This window comes from Podarcis melisellensis (genome assembly GCF_964234715.1).
Source record: "Podarcis melisellensis genome assembly, chromosome: 3".
Lineage (NCBI taxonomy): Eukaryota > Metazoa > Chordata > Lepidosauria > Squamata > Lacertidae > Podarcis > Podarcis melisellensis.
Genome location: NC_138530.1, coordinates 98,867,937 through 98,889,852, shown reverse-complemented (window position 1 = coordinate 98,889,852; position 21,916 = coordinate 98,867,937). Strand labels below are relative to the sequence as shown.

General features: G+C 45.6%; 1 protein-coding gene across 2 annotated transcripts in view; it reads left to right on the top strand.

Moving 5' to 3' along the window:
* The window catches only part of CSMD1 (CUB and Sushi multiple domains 1), a 355,527-nt gene that overhangs the window by 41,416 nt on the left and 292,195 nt on the right, over positions 1 to 21,916 (top strand). For both annotated transcript variants that reach the window (XM_081905886.1, XM_081905887.1), the window contains exon 3: positions 17,664 to 17,751. In XM_081905886.1, coding sequence (XP_081762012.1) covers positions 17,664 to 17,751 — 88 coding nt within the window. The remainder of the gene's footprint in view (positions 1 to 17,663; positions 17,752 to 21,916) is intronic.

Sequence of the window (21,916 nt, the reverse complement as noted above, 5' to 3'; positions counted from 1 at the left end):
CTGCAACTCCGTTTTGTTCTTTGGGGTGGGGGCCTGCTGGATAGCGCGGATCTTGGATGTGGTTGGGTGAAGGCCGGAGGCATCGATAAGATAGCCCAGGAACTCTACCTGTGGAACGGCGATCTGGCACTTCTCCCTCTTTACCTTGAGCCCGGCCTCTTGGAACCTGGTCAGCACGGCACGGAGGCGCTCGAACAGCTGCTGGTGTGAGTCTGCAGACACCAAGACGTCATCAAAATATGGTACCACGCCCAGAAGCCCTTGCAGGAGACGCTCCATAAGGCTTTGGAAGATTCCAGGAGCCACACTCACCCCGAACTGCAACCGGCGGCAACGGAATGCCCCCCGGTGGGTGACGATCGTCTGGGCTTCAGCAGTGGCATCATCAACTGGCAGTTGTTGATATGCTTGGGCAAGGTCCAGCTTAGCGAAGACCTTACCCTCACCCAGGGAATGCAGCAGGTGTTGGACAACAGGAACCGGATAAGCGTGCTGCTGAAGTGCCTTGTTGATCGTGCACTTGTAGTCAGCGCAGATTCTCACCGACCCATCTGGCTTGACAGGCGTGACGATGGGGGTTTCCCACTTGGCGTGGTCAACCGGCTCCAAAACTCCTTGGGCAATCAGTTTGTCCAGTTGTTCGTCCACCTTAGCCTTGAGAGCAAAGGGAACCCGGCGTGGCTTTAGCTTGATGGGGGCGACTTGTGGATCAAGGCTAAAGGAGATGGGCGTACCTGTATATTGCCCCAAGGTGCCGTCAAAAACCTCGGCAAAGTCTTTGACCAGACCCTCAGTCTCTGCGTTAGAGATGCAGTTGATGCCGGTGACTTCCAGGCCGAGGGCATCAAACCAGTCTAGCCCTAGGAGGCTTGGCCGCTGACCTTCGACCACCACCAACCGGAGCAGGCCCGAAAAATCCTTGAAGGCGATCCGGAACCGGCCAACGCCTACCACGGGAATGTTGTTTCCCTGGTAGTCTCTCAGGTGTACGCGGTGGGAGTTGAGTTGCCTCTTGGACACTCTGGGTACCAGTCTTTTGATGGTGCTCCATGACACGATGGACAGGGCAGACCCGGTGTCGATCTCCATGTCACATGGAGCTCCTTCAATGAGCACCGTGACGTTCAGCTTGCGTCGCGTAGGCGAGTCGGTTTGGCCAATTGTGGTTCCAGACGGGCAGCGGCAGTTGGTGAGGGCGAAACAACTTTCCTTGGCAGACTGGAGTGAAGACTTGGACTTGCGAGTCGATGAAGGGGGGGTGTCAGACGGAGCCGATCGGCAGACCTTAGCGATGTGGCCCCTTCTGGAACACTTCCTACAGATGGCGTCTCTGAATCGACACTTGGCACGGGAATGGTTGCCTCCGCAGCCGGCACATTCCGGTTGGCCCTTGGACTTCTGTTGGAACTTCCTGCGCTCCCGCTTTGTCTGGTGCACGTCATCGTCTTCACTGGAGGATGCCTCATCACTGCTGGCCTCTTCATGATGCACCGGAACTGGCTCCCTAGCAAGACGCGGGCTGCTGGACTTGCGGATCTCCTGGGCGGAGCGTTCAGCAGCTTCTGAGGCCACAGCCTCCTCGATGGCTTTCTGTAGCGTGAGGTCTGGCTTGGCTAGGAGACGCCGTTGCAGATGGATGTCCCGGACCCCGCAGACGATTCGATCCATCAGGGCATCGTCTAAGTCTCGGAACTCACAGTGCATTGCAGCCTGTCGCAGGGCGGTGGTGTAGTTGTTGATTGACTCCCCCTCTGCCTGGTTCCGGTGGTAGAACGCATGGCGGGCAGCAATCTTGGACGGCTTTGGTGCATAGTGGTTGCGAAGCTTCTCTTGGATTGTGTCCCATGGTGTTGCCTGGACTGCTTCAGGCGCAACCAATGCTCGGGCCGTCTCAAACACCTCAGGCCCACAGAGGCTGAGGAATAGGCCCCGCTTCCGATCCTTTGATACTGCTGTCAGCTCGTTGGCTTGGAGGTAGCAGTCGAACCGAGCGAGGTAGGAGTCCCATGATTCAGAGGCTGGCGCAAACGGCAGTAGAGGCACAAGTGAAGCCATGATTCCGATGCCGGCGTGAAGGGCGATGGATGGAACACAGTGCTCTAGCCAGAACAGTCAGCTCTGAATTGGTTCTGCCCAGTGATTTCGCTCAGTGATTTCGCTCTGTGATTCAGCTCAGTGATTCAGCTCAGTTCAGAGGCTGGCCGCATCTGGCTGTGCTCTGATGTCCATCCATCCCATCCTCGTCGCCAGTATTATGTTGTGGGTTGACATAGCAGCCGGCACAGCGATTTCTTCAAGTAGCTCTTTATTTTGTAAGCTGGAATAGAACTGACTGCAAACAGCTCAGCCGGCCTGCTTTTATAGGCAGCCGGCTGTCAACATTGTAACAACCACAGCCCAGAGTTCCCGCCTAAAATAACTGCTGCGGACCTGAGTGAAAACTATCTACAGACCTGAGTGAAAACTATATACAGTATCCCCCTGTTGGCCCAGGGTGAACTACACTACATAACAGGTAATGTAAGTGGAATGTCTAATGCATATAACAGCTAACTGTTATGCAGGTTAATATTCATCAAATAGCCTGTATTTGATGAATATCTTAAGATACATAAGGGATAGTGACGACTTGGAACTGGGTGCAGAGAATGCAGCTGAATGAGACAAACTGAGGGAACCCTGAGGAAGTACCATCTACCTTGGACTTGCCAATAAAAAGCAAGACTAGGGTGATGTCTGCTGTTTCCAGGATCTCTTCTTGTGCAGTTTTTGTGGTGAGCTGAGAGTTTGTTTGGACCCTGAGGTGAGAACCCGGAGAGGGAGGGGGGGGAAATAAATTGAGGTTGGTTTATATATTTTAGTAGCTTTGTATTAATGTAATTTTTTTATGTTTAACTGCGTATTTTTGTAATATTTTAAGTACACCATTTAATATATATATTTAAATATATTAAGCATTATAGAAATTAAATAATTTTAAAAAATAATAATAATAAACCCCTAAAATACATTTCTTCATCTTGCATTACCTACAACCCATACAACTGGCAACAGTTGCTTATTTTGTCCTTGATAGAGACATCAGTTGAGACTCCTTTTCACTTTCCTTTCTCCGTGGAATCCTTGTGAAGGCCTGACTTAAGTCTGCAGCTGGTTTGGAAAGTATATTCTTTGAAAGCGAGAATTAAATCTGATCAATTTGAAAGCTGTGAAATATCTAATCAAACAGAGTGGATTTTATGGAGGGTTTATCCCTTGGAAATATCCTTTCTAGTGTCATGCAGAACTGGAGCATGTAAGAGGTACTTTACTCCCTCCAGTCAAGCAAAATACAGTATCGTAGTAGAAAGTGCCCTTTAAGACCCAATAACTGCTTTCAGCACATTGTAAACCCTGGGAGTAAGAATACTTAAATTGGTGCTGAATTCTTTGCCCTTTCAGAGAGGGTGGAGGTTCAAAATTGGCCCCAAAATTTTGGACTCGGGGCAAATTCCTTTAATGTGTGTGTACCAGTGGCTGGCCATTTGAAATGAGTTGTGCTGCGTCTTTCCTAGGGACATTGTTTGGAGCAGGGCATGGGGGGAGGCAGCTGCCCTCACTGACCCTGTTGGTGCTGATAAATATCCTGAAACTTCCACATTTGATTCAGTGATGACATTTCTGTGTAAGCTGTTGCAAATCTTACTCAGTGTGTGTGCAGTTGACTATGACTTAACTGGGTGCAGTTGTATGCAAAACTTTTTATGGGAGCCAGCCGAAAGGGCAGTAGTGAATGTGGCAAGTGAAACAAGTGCTTTGGAGATAACAGTTACTTTTGGACAAACGTCTAGTGCAAATGTGACTTGAGGAGTATTCTGTTATTAAGATCTATTGACTGCAAGGAATAGAAAATGGAGAGAATACATCTGACAGAACGGAAAAGCAGTTTCATTCCTTCTGCTCCCACTCTTTAATGCAAAATAATGACCTATTCAGGTTGATGCCATGTTCTTAATTTGTCATTCATTTAACTGCATGTGGCTTCTAGATGCAAATTTCACAAACTGGTCTTCTGTCCTGGTGTAATATGACAACTTAGTTTTTCAACACTTGTCTTCCTCGATTTGTACTCAGCTGTGCAAAGTTATTTTCTTTCATGTTGATAATTTATTAATACAATCAGCTATACTTCAGGATAATCCATGAGGTTAGTCACTAGTAAACGTGTTTAGAACTTCAGCTTTGATTGTTTTATTGTAGGGGTAAATGTAAGCCAAATCGATGTTGTGCATGGATCCTAAGTTTTATTGAGATTGCTTAGGGATTTTATCAATAGATCTGCACCCCTGTAAGTGTGCATGGTTGAGCAAAGATAAACATAGTTCTCACATTTTACAGGGAACACCATGGACATATAGAGCAGATAGGCTATATATCTGCGAATGGTGAAATGGCACTGATTGATGGGTGAGAATTTTGGGTGGGAGAAAGGAACTGAGATGGCAAAAGTCTTAGCTTGCAAGATTTCACCTTACCAATATTCTTTCATGTGTCCATACAATCACAGCAGCTTTTCACCTCAATGATTCACATTCAGTAGCGTCCTCAAATAAGAGCTGCAAGCGTTCATGGGTGAAATGAAGCTCTGTAGGAAGCAAGGGAGCATTCATGTGAGGCAGCCTTGCTGTGAGTTCTGGTGGGCCTGTTCCCCGCCTGGCAAGCCTTTTCCACCTAGTCTGGGAAGGCAGGACCCTGGCTCACTCTTGCAAACGAAAGCTGAACACGTGGCTGTTCAAAGTACAAAGGGTGGCCAAACAGATTCTTGGGCTGGGGTATGGTTTAGGGTTTTTTGTTGGTGGGGGCCTTCTGTTGCTGTTTTAATTGCCCTCTTTAAAATGTTTTAAATTGCTTTTGAACAGCTTTTAACTTATGTGTTTTTAAATTTGGGGTTTTTGTTGTTTTAAAAGTAAGTGACGTAGTTTGTGCCTGGGAAGAGAGGAGCTGGGGGGAGCAGGGTTGACCCCAATTGCAGTGGTTCTAGGCTAGGGGATGTGTGGGGCTGGGGCAGGCTACATAAGGGACACACGGCACAGGCAGTTAGTGACTGTCATGTGTCAGCCCCTCCTCTGACCTGTAGAGTTCCAGTTGTCCTATATCAGCCAGCAGTCGGGTCTGCAGCTGCTGTTGCTGAATGCCGGGTTGGCTCTGAGTTCCGATTATGAAGGAGGAGGCTGGTCTGTATCACTGAGAGCTGGGTAGGTGAGCATGGTAGAGTTAGCCTCACCCAGCTGTGCCCACCAGTGTGTTCTGTACGGCATCATGGAAGAGTGGAGGGTTGGGGACGGGGAAGTTGCTGTAGTCTATAGAAATTCCATCTCTTTCTCCAGGCTCTCTGTCCAGTTATGGGGCATGGGGATCCAGAGTGGTTTGTTGGTTTGGTTTTGCTGCATTTTTGACATTGGTTGCTGTTAGGAAAATTCCTAGGGCTCCTTCCTTGAAGCAGACTTCCGAAAGCCTCTGAGGAAAGAGGAGCCGGGTACACAAGGTAGGCTCAACAAAGATTTATTAATCATTACGACCATGTTGGATGTTCAGCCATGAGGCTATTGCCACAAGCATGGTCTGACCATGGTACATGCCCTTAGGTTCTTCCGCTATACTCTTCTATCAGGTAAATTCAGTTTCTACTTAGAAATTCCCATTATCACATTAAGGTGTTATCCTCAATCATTCCTTTTCAGCAGGTTTTGGCTTGCATACTCTGTTACCTTTCTCTCCCAAACTTGTCCTTGGCAATCCTTCTTGTTTGTGCTAACTCCTATTTATTTATTTATTTATGCATACATACATACATACATACATACATACATATTTTTCAGGTTTATACATTTCACTGATTTTACAATCATTTTGACATTTCAAAACTTGACTTTCCCATCTTTCTGCTGTTTGTTAAATTTATTTTAAATATCTTCTGCATATCCTAATTAATTTAATTTGCTCATTTGTTCATCTTCTTTAAATATATATGAAACTGCAGGTTATTACAATAATCCTGCCAGTGTTTACAGTTTATCTGTAAATATTCAATAAACCATGTCCATTCTTTTATAAAAGGTTTGTTAACTTGATTTCTTATTCTTCCGGTAAGTTTCATCCTTTCTGCATATTCCATAAGTTTTTGTATCCATTCTTTCTTTGCTGGGACTACTACTTCTTTCTCGTTTGTGCTGACTCCTTATCATTACATTCCAATATGTTTTCCTCCTCTTGTCTGGCCAGCTATTAATTTCATGTTAAAGAACATAGTTTCTGAGGGCAAGATTCTTGCTGCTTGTGGATACTGTTTGGAACAAGCAATTCTAACTCTAAGCATAGACAGCAATTTTGATTTTAACTGTTTCTATAATATCCATATCATTATACATGCCCTATAATCTAATACACATCTTTCTAACATTGTAAATCAGAGACTTTCTTTTTAGTAGGAAACAGTATATAAATAGAATAACCCTAATCAGTTGCTTTTTCCTAGACTTTTAATAGCTGCATGAAAAGAGAAATTCAATAAGCAATAGTTTGCCCAGCATATAGACACAGGAAGTGAAAAACTTTGCCGGCTGCATTTCCTTTTTTCCATACAGTTGGTTGAGGCACAGGAACTCTGGCAGAAAAAAATGGAGGTGGCAGACCTAATTTTATTCATCACAAGAGTTCACCCACATCATTAAAGCACTACATATCAGCCACAGTGTTGATTTACTTTTCTTTGTTACTTCTCCACCTTGTTTTCATGATATTCAATGAGACAGTTCATTTTATGCAGAGCTGGATTTAGTTTGTTATGGGATGTCATGCAGTCGTAGGGAATATAGCATTTCAAAAAGGAGTTTCTGGATGTGACTGTATGTCTCAGGAACACTCTGAACAAGAGAGATTTAAAACTGGAGATGAAAAAATGTATTGTTTTCTTCTATAGATTTTTTTTTAATAGGTATGGTTGTTGCCTGTGTATAACAGGCAGAAATGCTGTGCACCCATTCACAGCACCCAACCTCCACCCTAGTGGGTGAAGACAATTGTGATAGTGTAATGGAATAAACTTGACAAGACTTGATTAATATGGGATTAAATATTGGCCACAGCTTTATTGCTTACAGATGTAGGTAGATTTTGGCTTAGGCTTAAGCAGGGTCATGCCTAGGGTAAGGACTATGTCAAGACACAGGTCCACTCATGTGGCCCAATCCCAGCCACTGCTGGAAGTCCTATGGCCCATCTGCCCCAGACCTGGCTTCTGGACAGAGGCTTCCACTTAGACCCCTCTAACCGGGTACCCTGTGATGGCATCTGCTAAAAGGTAGGATGATGCACCACTTTACCCCAAACCCTTTCATGGACTAACAGGCATCCCCAAACCTGGTCCTCCAGCTGTTTTGGGACTACAACTCCCATCATTCCTAGCTAACAGTACCAGTGGTCAGGGGTGATGGGAATTGTAGTCCCAAAATAGCTGGGGGCCGAGTTTGGGGGTGCCTGGACTAGGATTCCACTCAATGCCCTTTTCACCAAAAGTTGTGACACTTGCTACGAGGAAGGCAAAATCTCCAAATGGGCCCAATTTGTCTGCAGGCAAATTCCTTCCCGGCCCCGAATACAGCAACCATTGTCAAACCATAGCAAGGTCAATATACATGATGCGAAAGGAAGCCAATGAAGGTTAAGACGCAAGTTATACAACAGCAGCATGAAGTGAAGGAGGGACGGAGGGTTGCTCTTTGGTCAACTGCACTGAGTGACCCAGGTGCAGTCGGCTTTTATTCCTAGGCGGTGGACCAGAGTGAAGACTTTCTGACTCCCACCCATCACACAGGCTCCACTCCCTGCCTGCCCATGATTGGGCAGTTCAAAATTTCAGGCTTGGTGGCTATCCCAACCACCCAAAGCTGCCAAATGGGAAAGGACCCAACCGCTGGTGGTGAAGAAAAGGCTTTCATCCCCGGGGGTCAGAGGGTAGTATGTGGTCAGTGGACTAAGACTACTTCCCTAAATTTTCCTGGTAAATTAGAGTATTGTACCTTTTACTGCAACTCATTTGTATATATTCATTTTTATATCATTATATTTTTACCCCAAAGTGACAAAAACTCTGTTCGAGAGCTGCTCCCTTGGTCCGTTTCCTGCTAAAACCATCGTTGCATGGGAATACGTTTTGTGCAGCCCTATGTCAGCTTCCACTTAAAGCTGATGAGTCATCAGTGGGAACGGCTGGAGCTAAGGAACAGGAAAGCAGTAGTTAGTCTGTCAGGCAAAGTAACTACACATGGATTGCTAGTGTTTGGTGCTTTACATTTAATGCATCTCTGTGATGTAAAAGCAGCTCCACCCTATGCTGACAATTGGGTGAAGCCTGTGAATATTCTAAAAATATTCAAAAGAGCCATGGTGGTTTAGTGGTTAAGAGCAGTGGACTTGTAATCTGGTGAACCGGGTTCGCTTCCCTGCTCCTCCACATGCAGCTGCTGGGTGACCTTGGGCCAGTCACACTTCTTTGAAGTCTCTCAGCCTCACTCACCTCACAGAGTGTTTGTTGTGGGGGAGGAAGGGAAAGGTGAATGTTAGCCGCTTTGAGACTCCTGAAGGGGAGTGAAAGGCGGGATATCAAATCCAAACTCCTCTTCTTCAAAAAAAGCTGGGTAACAAAAAACCAAACACCTTTGGAACTTGGCTTGAGAAAAGTAGTTTCGCGTCTGACTTTTACTGTACAGTAAGTTTATGTCATGTGACAACATGAGAGCAGAAGCAGCAAAGCAGGCTGGGAAGTGCTGGGACTGCACAATCATTTGGGCCTGCTAAAGTTATTCAGGCCTAACTGCTAGGTGTTGAGGCAGTTTCACTTTGTGCTCTCTAAGATGTCAGTCAGAGTGAGTCTGCCTCAGCTGTGAGCAGAGTCAGTATGTAATCTCAGTCAAACTGTTTGGAACCATGTTGTTTATGAAGAAGTTTATTTTATTTCAGCAAAGCTTTTATTCTTTAAAACTCTGCATTATTAATTTACGCTGCGCACCAGTTTAAGTTAAATGTTGATTTTTAATCCGTATGAAAATATTATTTTGGTGGTTTCTCAATTCTCATGTTGTCATAATTTCTGCCACTTGTAGACAGATACTGCTAAGGGAAGAAAAGTATTTTGTATAAATACAGAGGGGGCAAACACACACACACACACGATTTCTGATTCACTAGCTGGGAAAGATAGGAGAGAACAGTTTATATTCTGTGCCTTTTTGAATTAATAGCCTAGCCAAGGCAAAGATTTGTGGAGATTTGTATGCTGAAATGTACTGTAATGAATGCAATTTTCAGTTTTATGGGGGAAGTAATACTTGCAGCCAGCAATTTGGCACTTAGAACACGAGCTTTCTATTTGCAGGTACGTAGATTATATTACAGTGACTAACAAAATTGAGATATTAAAGTCTTAAAGCAACACATTTTCAACTTCTGTCATCTTCCTCTTTTCACAAGTGTGCATGTATGTGTCTCTGTGTGTGCATATATATGTGTGTGTGTGTGTGTCTCTATGAGAGAGAGAGAGAGAGAGAGAGAGAGAGAGAGAGAGAGACGCCAAGCCTTTCATCTGTTACCTGTGAATTGTGATGCCTTTGGAACAGACAGAATTAATTTCTTTTATCTCTTGATTGTACATAACCTGTTTGTCGCCATGCTTCCCCATCACTTTTGCCAACTTGACAAAAACAAACATACCTAGTCATATTGCCTTATGTCAGGGAACTGACATCTAAAGCGCCGGAGGCGCAAAGGCTCACTGAGGGTGAGAGAGCAGTAGCAGCGGAAGAGGGAACCAGTAGAGGGCGAACAAGAACTCCAAGGGAAAGTGAGTCGGAGGGATGGCTCAGAGACGCTTCAAGCGAAACCAGTGGGGAGGTCTCAGGACCTCCTATAGGGACACCCACACCTCGACGGAAACTGTCACGCCGAGAGGCCAGACGACGTGTTTCCGTTAAGGAGCTTTTATGTTGGAAACGTTTCCGAAAGCAGCCACTTTCGGATTCTACTAGTGATTGACGCAGCCATGCTGGAGGGGCTCCGTCACAGGCAGAGGTTTGAAAGCCTGATCAAACTCTGAGGGACTTGCATTTTACGCACAAGCAGCTCATCGTCCCATCACAGCAATCCGAAAGTCTCCGAAAGCCAGCTTGTGCAGGGAGAAGCATCATGAGCAATCCAGCCGGAACCGGGGAAGCAGGAGCAGCTGGAGGAGGTCCAAGCCTGGAAGAAAGGTACAGGGCGTTGGAGATCCAGTTGGCGCTGCAAACGGCGAGGCTTGAGGAGAGGAGGGCTCAGGATGCAGAAAAGGGAAAGGAGAAAACCACCCCGCTCGCCAGAAAGGTGCCAGGATTGGTGCAGAAATTCGGGGGGGATCCCAGGAACTATCATGCCTTTAGAACAGAGATGCAATACGCTCTAAACTTGCAGTTTGATGACTTCCCCGATGAGGAATCGCGAGTGGCGTATGTGATTGGCCATCTCGAATCCGGGGCGAAAGATTGGGTTAGACCCCTGATGGCAGCGAATAATGAGATCTTAAAGGACACGAGGAAGTTTTTTCGTGCCATGGACCTGATGTTTTCCAGCGATATTGAGCAGGGGGTGGTGCGAAGGCAGTTAATGGCTTGCCAGCAAGGAAGCAGATCTGTCCGTGAGTACTGGACTGAATTTACCATGTTGATTCACAAATTGGGGTGGGACCTATCGGCGGAGCCCATCCAAATGCTTTTCGAAGAGGGGCTTTCTTCAACCGTCAAAGATGAGCTTTCCCGGGGCCCCAGGGCGGAGTCTATGGACCAGTTAACCAAATCTGCGCTGGCCATAGGAGCGCGCCAGGAGGCGAGGGCTATGGAAAAGCGGGAAGGGAAAGGAGACCGTTGGAGGGAGTTCCGCATTCCAGACATTCCAGAGCCACCTTTCCCGCCGGCAGAGCCGATGGAAGTTGGAACAGCGCGGGCGCGCGCAGTTTCAAATCCCAGTGAAGGGCGGAAAAAGGAGGGAAAGAGCGCCAAGAGATGTTATCTCTGCCAACAGCCAGGGCACTTTGCCAGAGTTTGCCCACAAAGAAAGGAATGGCAAGGGATGGCAGGAGCTGTTGGGGGAAAGGAAGAGGAAGGCAAGGAGCAAGTAAAAGCCAACGCCTGGCTGCCACCGTTGGGGCACAGCAGCCAGGCCAAAGAGCAATGAAAGTGCCCATGCCAGAACCCCCCAGACCCGCTTTAGTGATAGAGGTGTTACTAGAACTGCCAAACGGACACCCACTAAAGGTCAAGGCGCTTTTGGATTCAGGCAGCTCCTGTAATTTCATGAGTAAGGAGTTTGCAGCTGAGCACCAGATACAGACTATCCCTTTAAGTAACCCCTTGCAGGTGACTACGATTGACGGCAGAGAGCTGTTGGGGGGAGAAGTTAGCCAACAGACTGTCCCGATGATAATGAGAGTGGCAAGGCACACCGAACAGATAGCGTTTAATGTGGCCATCCTGGGAGGAGCGCCCATCATTTTGGGGATGAGCTGGCTGGCGCTACACGATCCGCTAGTGGGCTGGCATCAGAGGGTGGTCTCCTTTGGGTCAGCGCATTGCCTAGAACACTGCAAGGAGGGGAAGGTTTCGGGAGGAGACAGAGTCACCCTAGCGGGGATGGAAGTGATGGACAAAGGGAAGGTGCCCCCGCAATACGCAGATCTGAGCAACGTATTCAGCGAAAGGGAAGCAGACAAACTGCCACCGCATAGACCCTTTGACTGTCAAATCAACCTACTCCCAGGGGCCCAACTCCCAGTAGGCAAGCTGTACGCCATGTCAGACAGGGAGATGCAGGAGCTGAGGGAGTTCATTGACAAAAACTTGAAGCGAGGTTTCATCAGAGAGTCCCGAGCGGTGGGGGGCAGCCCAGTGTTTTTTGTGGACAAAAAGAACACAGACAAACCGAGACTGGTGTGTGACTTCAGGGCCCTCAATGCAGTGTCGGAGCCCCTGGCTTTCCCTATGCCCCGAATTGATGACATTTTGACCAGAGTAAGGAAGGGAAAGATTTTTACAAAACTGGACCTGCGGGGGGCGTACAATCTGATACGCATAAGGAAGGGAGATGAATGGAAAACCACCATGTTTACCCCGTTGGGAGCCTTTGAATACCTCGTTATGCCCTTCGGTCTACAAGGGGGCTCCGCGTGTTTTCAAGCTTTTATAAACCACGTTCTGGGACCTTTGCTCTACAAGAATTGTGTGGCCTTTTTAGACGACGTGTTGGTGTATTCGGAAAATGAGGAACAGCATGTGAGGGACGTTCGAGAAGTGTTGGGCAGGCTGCAAGCCAACCAGCTGTGGGTGAAACTGGAGAAGTGCCAGTTTCATACCAAGGAGGTGGAATTCCTGGGGTACCGCTTGTCAGACAAGGGATTGGCCATGGATCCAGGCAAGGTCCAAGCGGTACTGGAATGGAAGACACCGAAGACCAAGAAGGACGTGCAAAGATTCTTGGGATTTGGGAACTTTTATCGGAAGTTCATCAAGAACTTTGCCCACTTGACGGCGCCCATCACCGACTGTCTCAGCAGCAAGAAGAAATTTGTTTGGACGGCAGAGGCGGATCGAGCCTTTGAAGAACTGAAAAGGGCTTTCGCCTCGGAAGAACAACTTCTGCATGTGGATTTACGAAAACCCATGAGAGTGGAAACAGATGCATCCGACCGGGCGGTAGGGGCGGTCCTTCTTCAACCGGGGAGGAGTGCGTCGGAGTGGAGACCGTGTGCCTTCTTCTCGCGGAAGCTGAATAAGTCCGAGAGGAATTACACGGTGTATGACAGGGAACTACTTGCCATTCACGAAGCATTCCGGAGGTGGAGACATTTATTAATTGGGGCACAACACAAGGTGCAAGTGTGCACCGACCACAAAAATTTAGAGTATTGGAGAACAGCTCGAGTGCTCAACCAACGACAAGTGAGATGGGCACAGGAATTCTCCAAATTTAACTTTGAGATTTGTTATGTGCCAGGCCCAGAAAACGTCAGGGCGGACGCGCTCTCACGCAAACCAGAATATTGGGAAGGGGAGGGGGTGATCGAAGAGAGACATGTCATCCCGGAGGACCGCTGGGTGTGTGGGGCGGCGATGGTGGGGCAACGAGAACTGGTGGAGGAAACGGAAAATGATGAATATGCCCAGGATAAGCTCAGAGGTCTCAGGGGGGAGGGTGAGAGCCCCGGAGGTTTTGAGGAAAGAAATGGGGCATTGTATTACAAAGGGGCACTGTATATACCCGAAGGTGAATTGAGGGGGAGAGTACTCAAGCAGTTGCATGATAGCCCCACGGCGGGACATTTTGGGCAACACAAGACCATGTGGTTGGTTACCAGGGAATTTTGGTGGCCTAAGGTGAGGGAAGATGTAAGGGAGTATGTAAGAGGGTGTGACCAATGTCAGCGAGCCAAAGGGGAAAGAAGGGCGCCGGCAGGGTTATTAGAACCTTTACCCACACCAGAACGGCCTTGGGAAGCGATATCAATAGATTTTATGACGGATCTGCCAAGGTCCAAGGGGAAAACAGCCATCATGGTAGTAGTAGACCTGTTAACTAAGATGTGCCACTTTGTAGCATGCTCACATGCAGTCACAGCGGAAGAAACGGCGAAGTTGTTTGTGGAACATATCTTTAGGTTGCACGGGGCTCCCTCGAGGGTGATCTCAGATCGAGGCAAACAATTTACTTCCAGGTTCTGGAGGAAGCTCATGAGCTTGTTACACGTGGAAGTCAATTTTTCAACTGCCCGGCACCCTGAAACCAACGGGCAGGCGGAAAGGGCAAATGGCATTCTTCAACAATATCTTAGGTGTTATGTCAATGACAGAGAGAACGATTGGGTCGAAAAGTTGGCGTTGGCAGAATTTGCCTACAATAATGCGGAGAATGTGTCCACAGGGATGAGTCCCTTTTTGGCTAATTACGGGTGTCACCCCAGGGCATTTCCAGGGGAAGGAGGGGAGAGATGGAGCGTCCCAGCGGCTGAACATTTTGTAGAAGAGATGGAAGCCATCCATCAGCAGCTCCAGCTCAACTTAGAAAGGGCTAAGGCACAATATAAGAAGCAGGCAGACAAGAACAGAAGGGAAGGTGAAACCATAAGGGTGGGGGATCAAGTGTGGTTGTCAACCCAAGGGTTGCCGTTCAAAGGGGGTTGTAAGAAACTGAGGCCCAGAAGATTGGGACCCTTTGAGGTGATTCAGCAGGTCAACCCGGTAGCTTTCAAACTCCGATTACCCAATCACATGAAATTGCACCCAGTGTTCCACAGGTCGTTACTGTCACCATACAGGGGAGGAGGTGAAGGGGAGCACGTCAGGGGACCAGCCTTGGAAGAGAGGGAACGCCGCAACCATGTAGCGGAAATCCTCGATTCCAGGTGGAAGGGAAATCAGGTGGAGTATTTAGTGGCGTGGGAAGGGGAACCGGAGTCAGAAAACACCTGGGTAAGTGCGCAGGAAGTCAATGACGAGGTTTTAACAGAAACGTTCCATCAAAGGTTCCCGAGGAAACCTCAGCCGATAGCAAGGTTTAGGAGGGAGTATTTCGGCACCACCGATGAGGAAGAGGAAATGGAAGGGTTCGCGGAGTCGGAGTTGGAAGAGGGAGTGGACTCTGATGACGAAGAGTACCTAGAGAGTAGGAACAGCAACAAGTGGAAGGAAGTGTTCGCGACGTCGGAAGATGAGGGAGGTTCTTTCAAGGGTTTTACCTCCTCACCGCCAGTAGGAGAGGAGACGGGAGGGGGTGAAGGGGGCCCTGGAGGGGAGGTGGATGTCAGGGAACTGACATCTAAAGCGCCGGAGGCGCAAAGGCTCACTGAGGGTGAGAGAGCAGTAGCAGCGGAAGAGGGAACCAGTAGAGGGCGAACAAGAACTCCAAGGGAAAGTGAGTCGGAGGGATGGCTCAGAGACGCTTCAAGCGAAACCAGTGGGGAGGTCTCAGGACCTCCTATAGGGACACCCACACTTCGACGGAAACTGTCACGCCGAGAGGCCAGACGACGTGTTTCCGTTAAGGAGCTTTTATGTTGGAAACGTTTCCGAAAGCAGCCACTTTCGGATTCTACTAGTGATTGACGCAGCCATGCTGGAGGGGCTCCGTCACAGGCAGAGGTTTGAAAGCCTGATCAAACTCTGAGGGACTTGCATTTTACGCACAAGCAGCTCATCGTCCCATCACACCTTATCACATTTTTAAACCTATCACTGCTTTGAAACAAAAACCATATTTTACACCTACTCTCCCATCAATTCTCAATTCAAATGCTATCATCTGTCATCTATTATAACTCATGTGGACATGTCTAATTCATTTTGCACAATGAAATCATTCTAAGTTGGTACATGTGGGTTCTTAAATCACAAAGGGTCTTCATGGAGATCAATGAGGTTTTCAGATCCACCATGATTTGTTGATCTTTTTTGCAGGGCAGTGTCAAAATAGTGTCAGGCACATTTAAATTCCATTTGTTTTAAGCAAGAATAGTAATAATTTGATGGAGAATTATGTTTGTCCTTTTGAGTATTATATGTACAATTTTTCGATTTTGAATTGTGTGGGTTTTGTTTTTTTAAGTATACTATGAACACAATTCAAAATATCCAGGGCCATGTATCTATGGTCTCAAAAAATGAGTAGACCGAGAGGTTCCAAGATTGGCTCAAATTCTTACCAAAATTTCTGAATGTCCCACATGTCCGTTGGACTCTTTTTCATCCTATGTTTCGGAAGATCTGAAGTCATTTAAAGTGAGTTCTGTTGCTAGTTGGATAGTTGCCTTCCCAAGTGTTTTAAAATATTTTTCTTGTCTTGTTACTACCTATATTTCTTTGTCTCATTTTTCTCTGCTTTAATCATTAATTGATTTTTCTAAAAAACAACAACAACAACAACTGTAATCTTGTTTAAGTATCTTGGCATGAACAGGCAGAATGAAAATTGAGTGACTAGATAAATGGATAGTGAGTCATACCTAGTTTTGCCCCTCCACTGATGGAATTATCTTTGATCCAACAGAGGCTTAGAAGGGGAGGAAAGTTAATTTTCACAAATCCTCCCCTCCTTTCCGCATCTCACCAGGGCACATGCCATGCTATTCCAAGGGCTCCTCTAACTCTCTGGAGCAGATTTGGAAGGCATAGGAGAATCATTTCACTTTTCCCCCTCAATGGAAGCCTTTGCTGGATTAAAGAGTCTTCTGTAAATGGAAAGATACAGTTGTATATAACCCAATATATATTGATCTGATGGAAACCAAGGCAGCTGTCAGCACAGCGATGGCTAACCAGAGATCACAATTATTTGCACTGGTGAATTTATCAGCAAAACAATGTCCGTTGAAATGCAGTGCCAGAATGGAATCACAGCACTGATAAAGCAGTAAAGTCATCTCTGTTCTAAGTACTTATATATATATTTGGCAGCACATGAAGTTTTCGGACTGATCAAGCAGATGCCAAAAGTCAGGTTCCCATTATTACTTGCCAATGATTCTGAAAAGGAGTGGGTTTTTGTTTCTCTGTCTGTGATCCAACTCACATCACCACTGGGGACACGGTGACTACTTAATCCAATGTTTATACTGGCTCCCTGCTGTTAGTGAAAAAGGTGTGGAAGACCTGAGTCTATACTATGAGAAATGAGTCTAAAAAGTTGCTCCAATGCATTTTAAACATCTTTGTAAGAGGTTAAAAAAGAAAGGAAAGAGAGGGAACTTGAAAGAAGAATGATACAGTAAGCCCATAACTTAGGCACATTTAAGATGTGCACATTTGTTTTTCAAATATAAAAATAAAAGGGGGTGGAAAGGGAGGTGTCAATGAAAAAAGACTTTGGCAAAACTTCCTAAATTATTTGTACAGAAACAAAGATGGCTTCCTTAAACCATGCGGTTTAAGCTTGAACCATCCAGTTTAGGCCTCTTTACTGGTAATCCTTCGTCCCAAGGTGAGGGGTGTGTGACTTAACTAAACCTAGCAGAACAGCTTTCTCTGTGGTCTTTACCCATTCATGCATTAGAATTAAGCATGTTGGTTTTATGAAGCTGATTTATCCCACATAAAGTTTCTCTCATATATTATCTAGTTGTAATCCCCATGAAAGTTATTAATATCGCCTATATAGCAGGTGGCAAAATGGAGTGTGAGTGTTAAACATCTAAAGCAAGATTTGTTTCCTTTGTAATTCCTATGCATTTTATTAAAAAGGAACAAATAAGTATTTTTTTCTTGCAAAGCAGACAAGTCACAAATGGTATAATCTACCAGCTACCTCTCCCTATTAACCAGGCTAGAATTAATAGAACTTTCAAATGTTTGCAGGATAAATTTATGTCGGAATGTGCACCAAAACAAGAAGTCTCCATAAAAATTGCATGTAGGTGTGGTTATGAAATCGAGCAACTCTATTGCATTTTTTATCCTATATGGATTTTTTAAAAACCTTGTTCTCCTTATCCACTCAGGCATTTTAACTCTAAGACTTTACCTCCCTGAAGTCGTATTTAAAGTATATTGCAAAGACAGTCGCATATTAATCTTCCCAAACTTAACTGTTAATTCTTTTTTTCCTGTCTGCTACAGTGAGTCAAGGTGGGGACGCAGTTGCATCAGACACATGTCCTGATCCAGGTGTTCCTGAAAATGGGAAAAGGACAGGCTTGGATTTCCGGTAAGAGTTTTATACGTTTGACTTAAAAAAAGAGGAAAATTTAATATGAGAAGAGTGTGCTCAACTTGAAGTTAGAATTCCTCATAAAAAGCGCTTGTTCCTGTAGCTTAGTCACAGTAAAATTTGGATGCAGTAACTTGGGGGTTAGGGCATCTCCCCACATGGACTTGCCACTGGCGGATCTCAAAGTGAATAGGCAATTGCATGTGAGCAAGATCTCCAGTGTGCCCTGTTCACATGGGAGATTCTGCGCACAGGCAGCTTCCTTGACTTCTCTGTATTGATGCCAGGCTGCAAATATGCTGCAGTCATTTAGAATGTCTCCATACACATGTTTGCTATGCATTTCTCTTAGCCCAAGGGTACTTACATTATGTGGGACGCGGGTGGCGCTGTGGGTAAAACCTCAGTGCCTAGGACTTGCCGATCGTATGGTCGGCGGTTCGAATCCCTGCGGCGGGGTGAGCTCCTGTCGTTCGGACCCAGCTCCTGCCCACCTAGCCGTTCAAAAGCACCCCTAAGTGCAAGTAGATAAATAGGTACCGCTTTATAGCGGGAAGGTAAACGGCGTTTCCGTGCGCTGCGCTGGTGCTGGCTCACCAGAGCAGCTTCGTCACACTGGCCATGTGACCCGGAAGTGTCTTCGGACAGCGCTGGCTCCCGGCCTCTTAAGCGAGATGAGCACGCAACCCCAGAGTCGGTCACGACTGGCCTGTACGGGCAGGGGTACCTTTACCTTTACCTTTGCTTACATTATAATGGTTCTGGTAGCCTACAGATTAGACTGTTGCAATTGGCTCTGTGTGGCACTTTGCTTGAAGGCAGTCCAGAGGTTGCAACTTGTGCAGAATTTAGCAGCCCAGAGATTGGCTGGGACATTTACCCTGAAACAGCTTCAAGGGTTGCCTGTCTGCTTCCCAGACCTTACTATGAAGGGTGGGTAACAGTTTGGTTGTCTAACCATCTTACAAAAATAGTAGCATGTCCAAAACTGCAACTCTTGGGGCATTGAAGGAATGACAGCTCCTATAACTTTTTCCTAGGGTCAATAATTACATCATAACAATACCTGGATGAATTAAGCTGCATCTGTTGGTGAATAGCGTGTACACAGTTCCAGACTGGAATAGTGTCCCATTAATTATGTCATATTCAGAGCCATAAGTCAAAGGGTTGGAGGGGGTTGGGAGCATTTGCTTTGTGATGGTTTTATGACTAGATAATGAACGAGTATTATTCTAGAATCCTATATTGCATGCTTTGAACAATATTTTGCATGCCATGATACCTCCTATTAAAATAAAGTGCCTACATTGCTGAACTACATAGGGTGGTGGTGATTCATATAATATCAGATATGCTGCTTTGAAATATGACATACCTAGAAAAGCTGTGCACCTACCAAGGCACTTGCTGCAATTGCTGACTCTGCTATGGGAACATGCATAAAACCCAACAGCCTTAGTAATGGATGTGGAGCAATGTAATAATAATGGCACTGCCGAGCAGGAGAGAAATATTGAATTAGGAACTGGGTCTCAAAATGGTTCTACCTGGGGATTTAAACCAGGGATTGGGAAACTGCGGCCCTCCCATCAGCTCCAGACAGCATAGCCAATGGTCAGGGATGATGGAAGTTGAAGTACGAACAGCAGGATCCCCATTCCTGGTTTAAAACATCCCTTTTCCTACATTTAATTTCATTCTGGAAGTCATGGTGGGGGGGGCGGAATAATCTATTTTATCAAGTCAAAAGTTCTTTCTCTCCCTCTCTTTCTTTTGGAAAACCAGTACAGTGGTACCTCGGATTAAGAACTTAATTTATTCCGGAAGTCTGTTCTTAACCTGAAATTGTTCTTAACCTGAGGTACCACTTTAGCTAATGAGGCCTCCCCCCGCCCCCGCACAGTTTCTGTTCTCATCCTAAAACAAAGTTCTTAACCTGAGGTGATATTTCTGGGTTAGCAGAGTCTGTAACCTGAAGCGACTGTAACCCGAGGCACCACTGTAATGGTGTATGTAAAATTTGTTCTACCTATGTATATTTCTCTAAATTTGGGGAAGCTCTTTGAATTTCCTACCTGCATCATGCCAATTTATTTTGTTGCAATCACAACGCCTCAAAGGCAGATTTGACGAGTTGCAACTTTCTTTATTCATCCTGCTAAGCAGGAAAATAGAACAGCCTTTTTAATCAAACAGTTTTCTTCAAAAAGCTAGAAATCACTCCTTCAGTAGGAGGGGAGAAGAGGTAATTTGGATAAGACGAAATAATTTCATAAGCTGGAAAAAAGGACAGTTTCACCAACAGAGATGTTACCAACTTCTGTAGTGTCTTCCACTTTTCCTATGTATGTGGAGTGTTGGCATATAGGGCAAAGGGAAATTATAAAACCCATATCCTCTTCCCAGGTGCTAAATATATGTGTCGGAGCAAACCAGTGTGAGAGCAAATGAGAACAGATCACAAATCAATGGCAGAGCACATGGTTTGCATGCAGGAGGTCACAAGTTCAGTTCCTGGCACCCTCAGATCATCTCAGATGATGATAAAGACTTCTGCCTGAGACACTCTGAGCTGCTGACAAGTTAACAAAAGCAGCACTTAGCCAGCTATCTAAAGCATCTTCATATGTTCCATAGAATTGCTAGTGTGTCCTGGAACATAAATAATGAAGGGTTTATATGAGACCTAATTAGCCACCCCACAGAGAAAGCTGCTCCCTGCAGCTGCATCAAGTTCCAGCATCACCTCCTTTAAATCAGGTTCTGCTGAACCACTCTGCCTCATTCTTCCATCAGCTCTTATTCTATAATTTGGTCATTTGCAAGGCTGAAATACTACTTAGCTTTGGAGAAGGTTGCCCATTGCATCTCAGCATGGATCCCTGGAAGTAGCCATATTTGGAACAATGTCTTACAAAGAAACACAGGGGATGGTCTTTCATGAGATTGTGATTCTTACCACAGGCAATACCGGAGGACTGGTTGAAGTGAGTGGAACAAGTCAGTATGACTCGGGGTGCTTCCAGGTGGCCTGATTACTCACACAAAATTGGGCTTCTTTCTTACAGTTATCCTGTTGCTTTTCTGGGGGAAACCGCAGCAGAAAGTGCAGAATAACACCTGTGGAGTGGCAATGTCATATAACCTACACATATACATATCAGGATTAATGCTCAATAAGCGCTTATATTGGAAAATGTATATATAAATACAATAGCCATACAATATATTCAAACACACACACGTAGCCCCTTAACAGTGACAGAAAACTTTGGCAGCACACTACCAATAAACATTCAACACACTGTGACTGTTTTGTTTTTTTGAGCTGCTTTGGAACTGCTATTGTTACACTATGAAAAATAAAATTTACAAAAAAACCCCCTAACAATAAACAAGACACTACTCTGGTCCACTAATCATCAGATAAAAACCTCAAACACTGATCCCACTGTATTTCAGAAGTCAGACACATTAAAAAAAGGGGGGGAAGTGCTCTGCACCCAGCCCTGGATCAAGGTCAGTTGTTGCAAATAAGTGAGGGAGTGGTTCTTTTCAAGGGGTGATCCTCTCTCTGCATGAAGAGCAGGACAGCAGCATTTAATGCAAAGCAGGGAGAGATGGCAAAGGTTTACCTGCTCTGCAGTTGTTCCGACTGTTTCTCCCTCCAGTCACTTCTGGGTTTTGTAGATTTGTTCATCATGAAATTTCATAATATTTGTTGCTGTTACTAGGTTAAGTACGTATTTCAGTATCCCTCAGTATAAAAACTTCTGATGGTTATTGAAATCACCTGCTTGATAAATAATGACTCATGCATTAGTTGTTGATTTTCTTCCTTTGTAACTTTCTGCTACTGCTTGCTTGTGTTGGGTTATTGTTTCTCCTATATTTTGTATTGCTCTGCAGTCTTATACTGGTTATGTGTTTTGGTGTTGTTATTTTTTACATTCCTTGCTAAAATTGGTTGGCTGGAAGTTTGAGTCCGACACAAACCGCTGGACCATAGGGTCTTCACCCTTGTTTTATAAACTTAACTGGGAGTCTGACCCATTTAACTTCATGGGACTTTGGAAAAGACATGTATATGATTGCATTCCTACTCTAAGCCAGATGTTCATATTACCCATATCATTTTCATAACTTCCCTGACACCTTC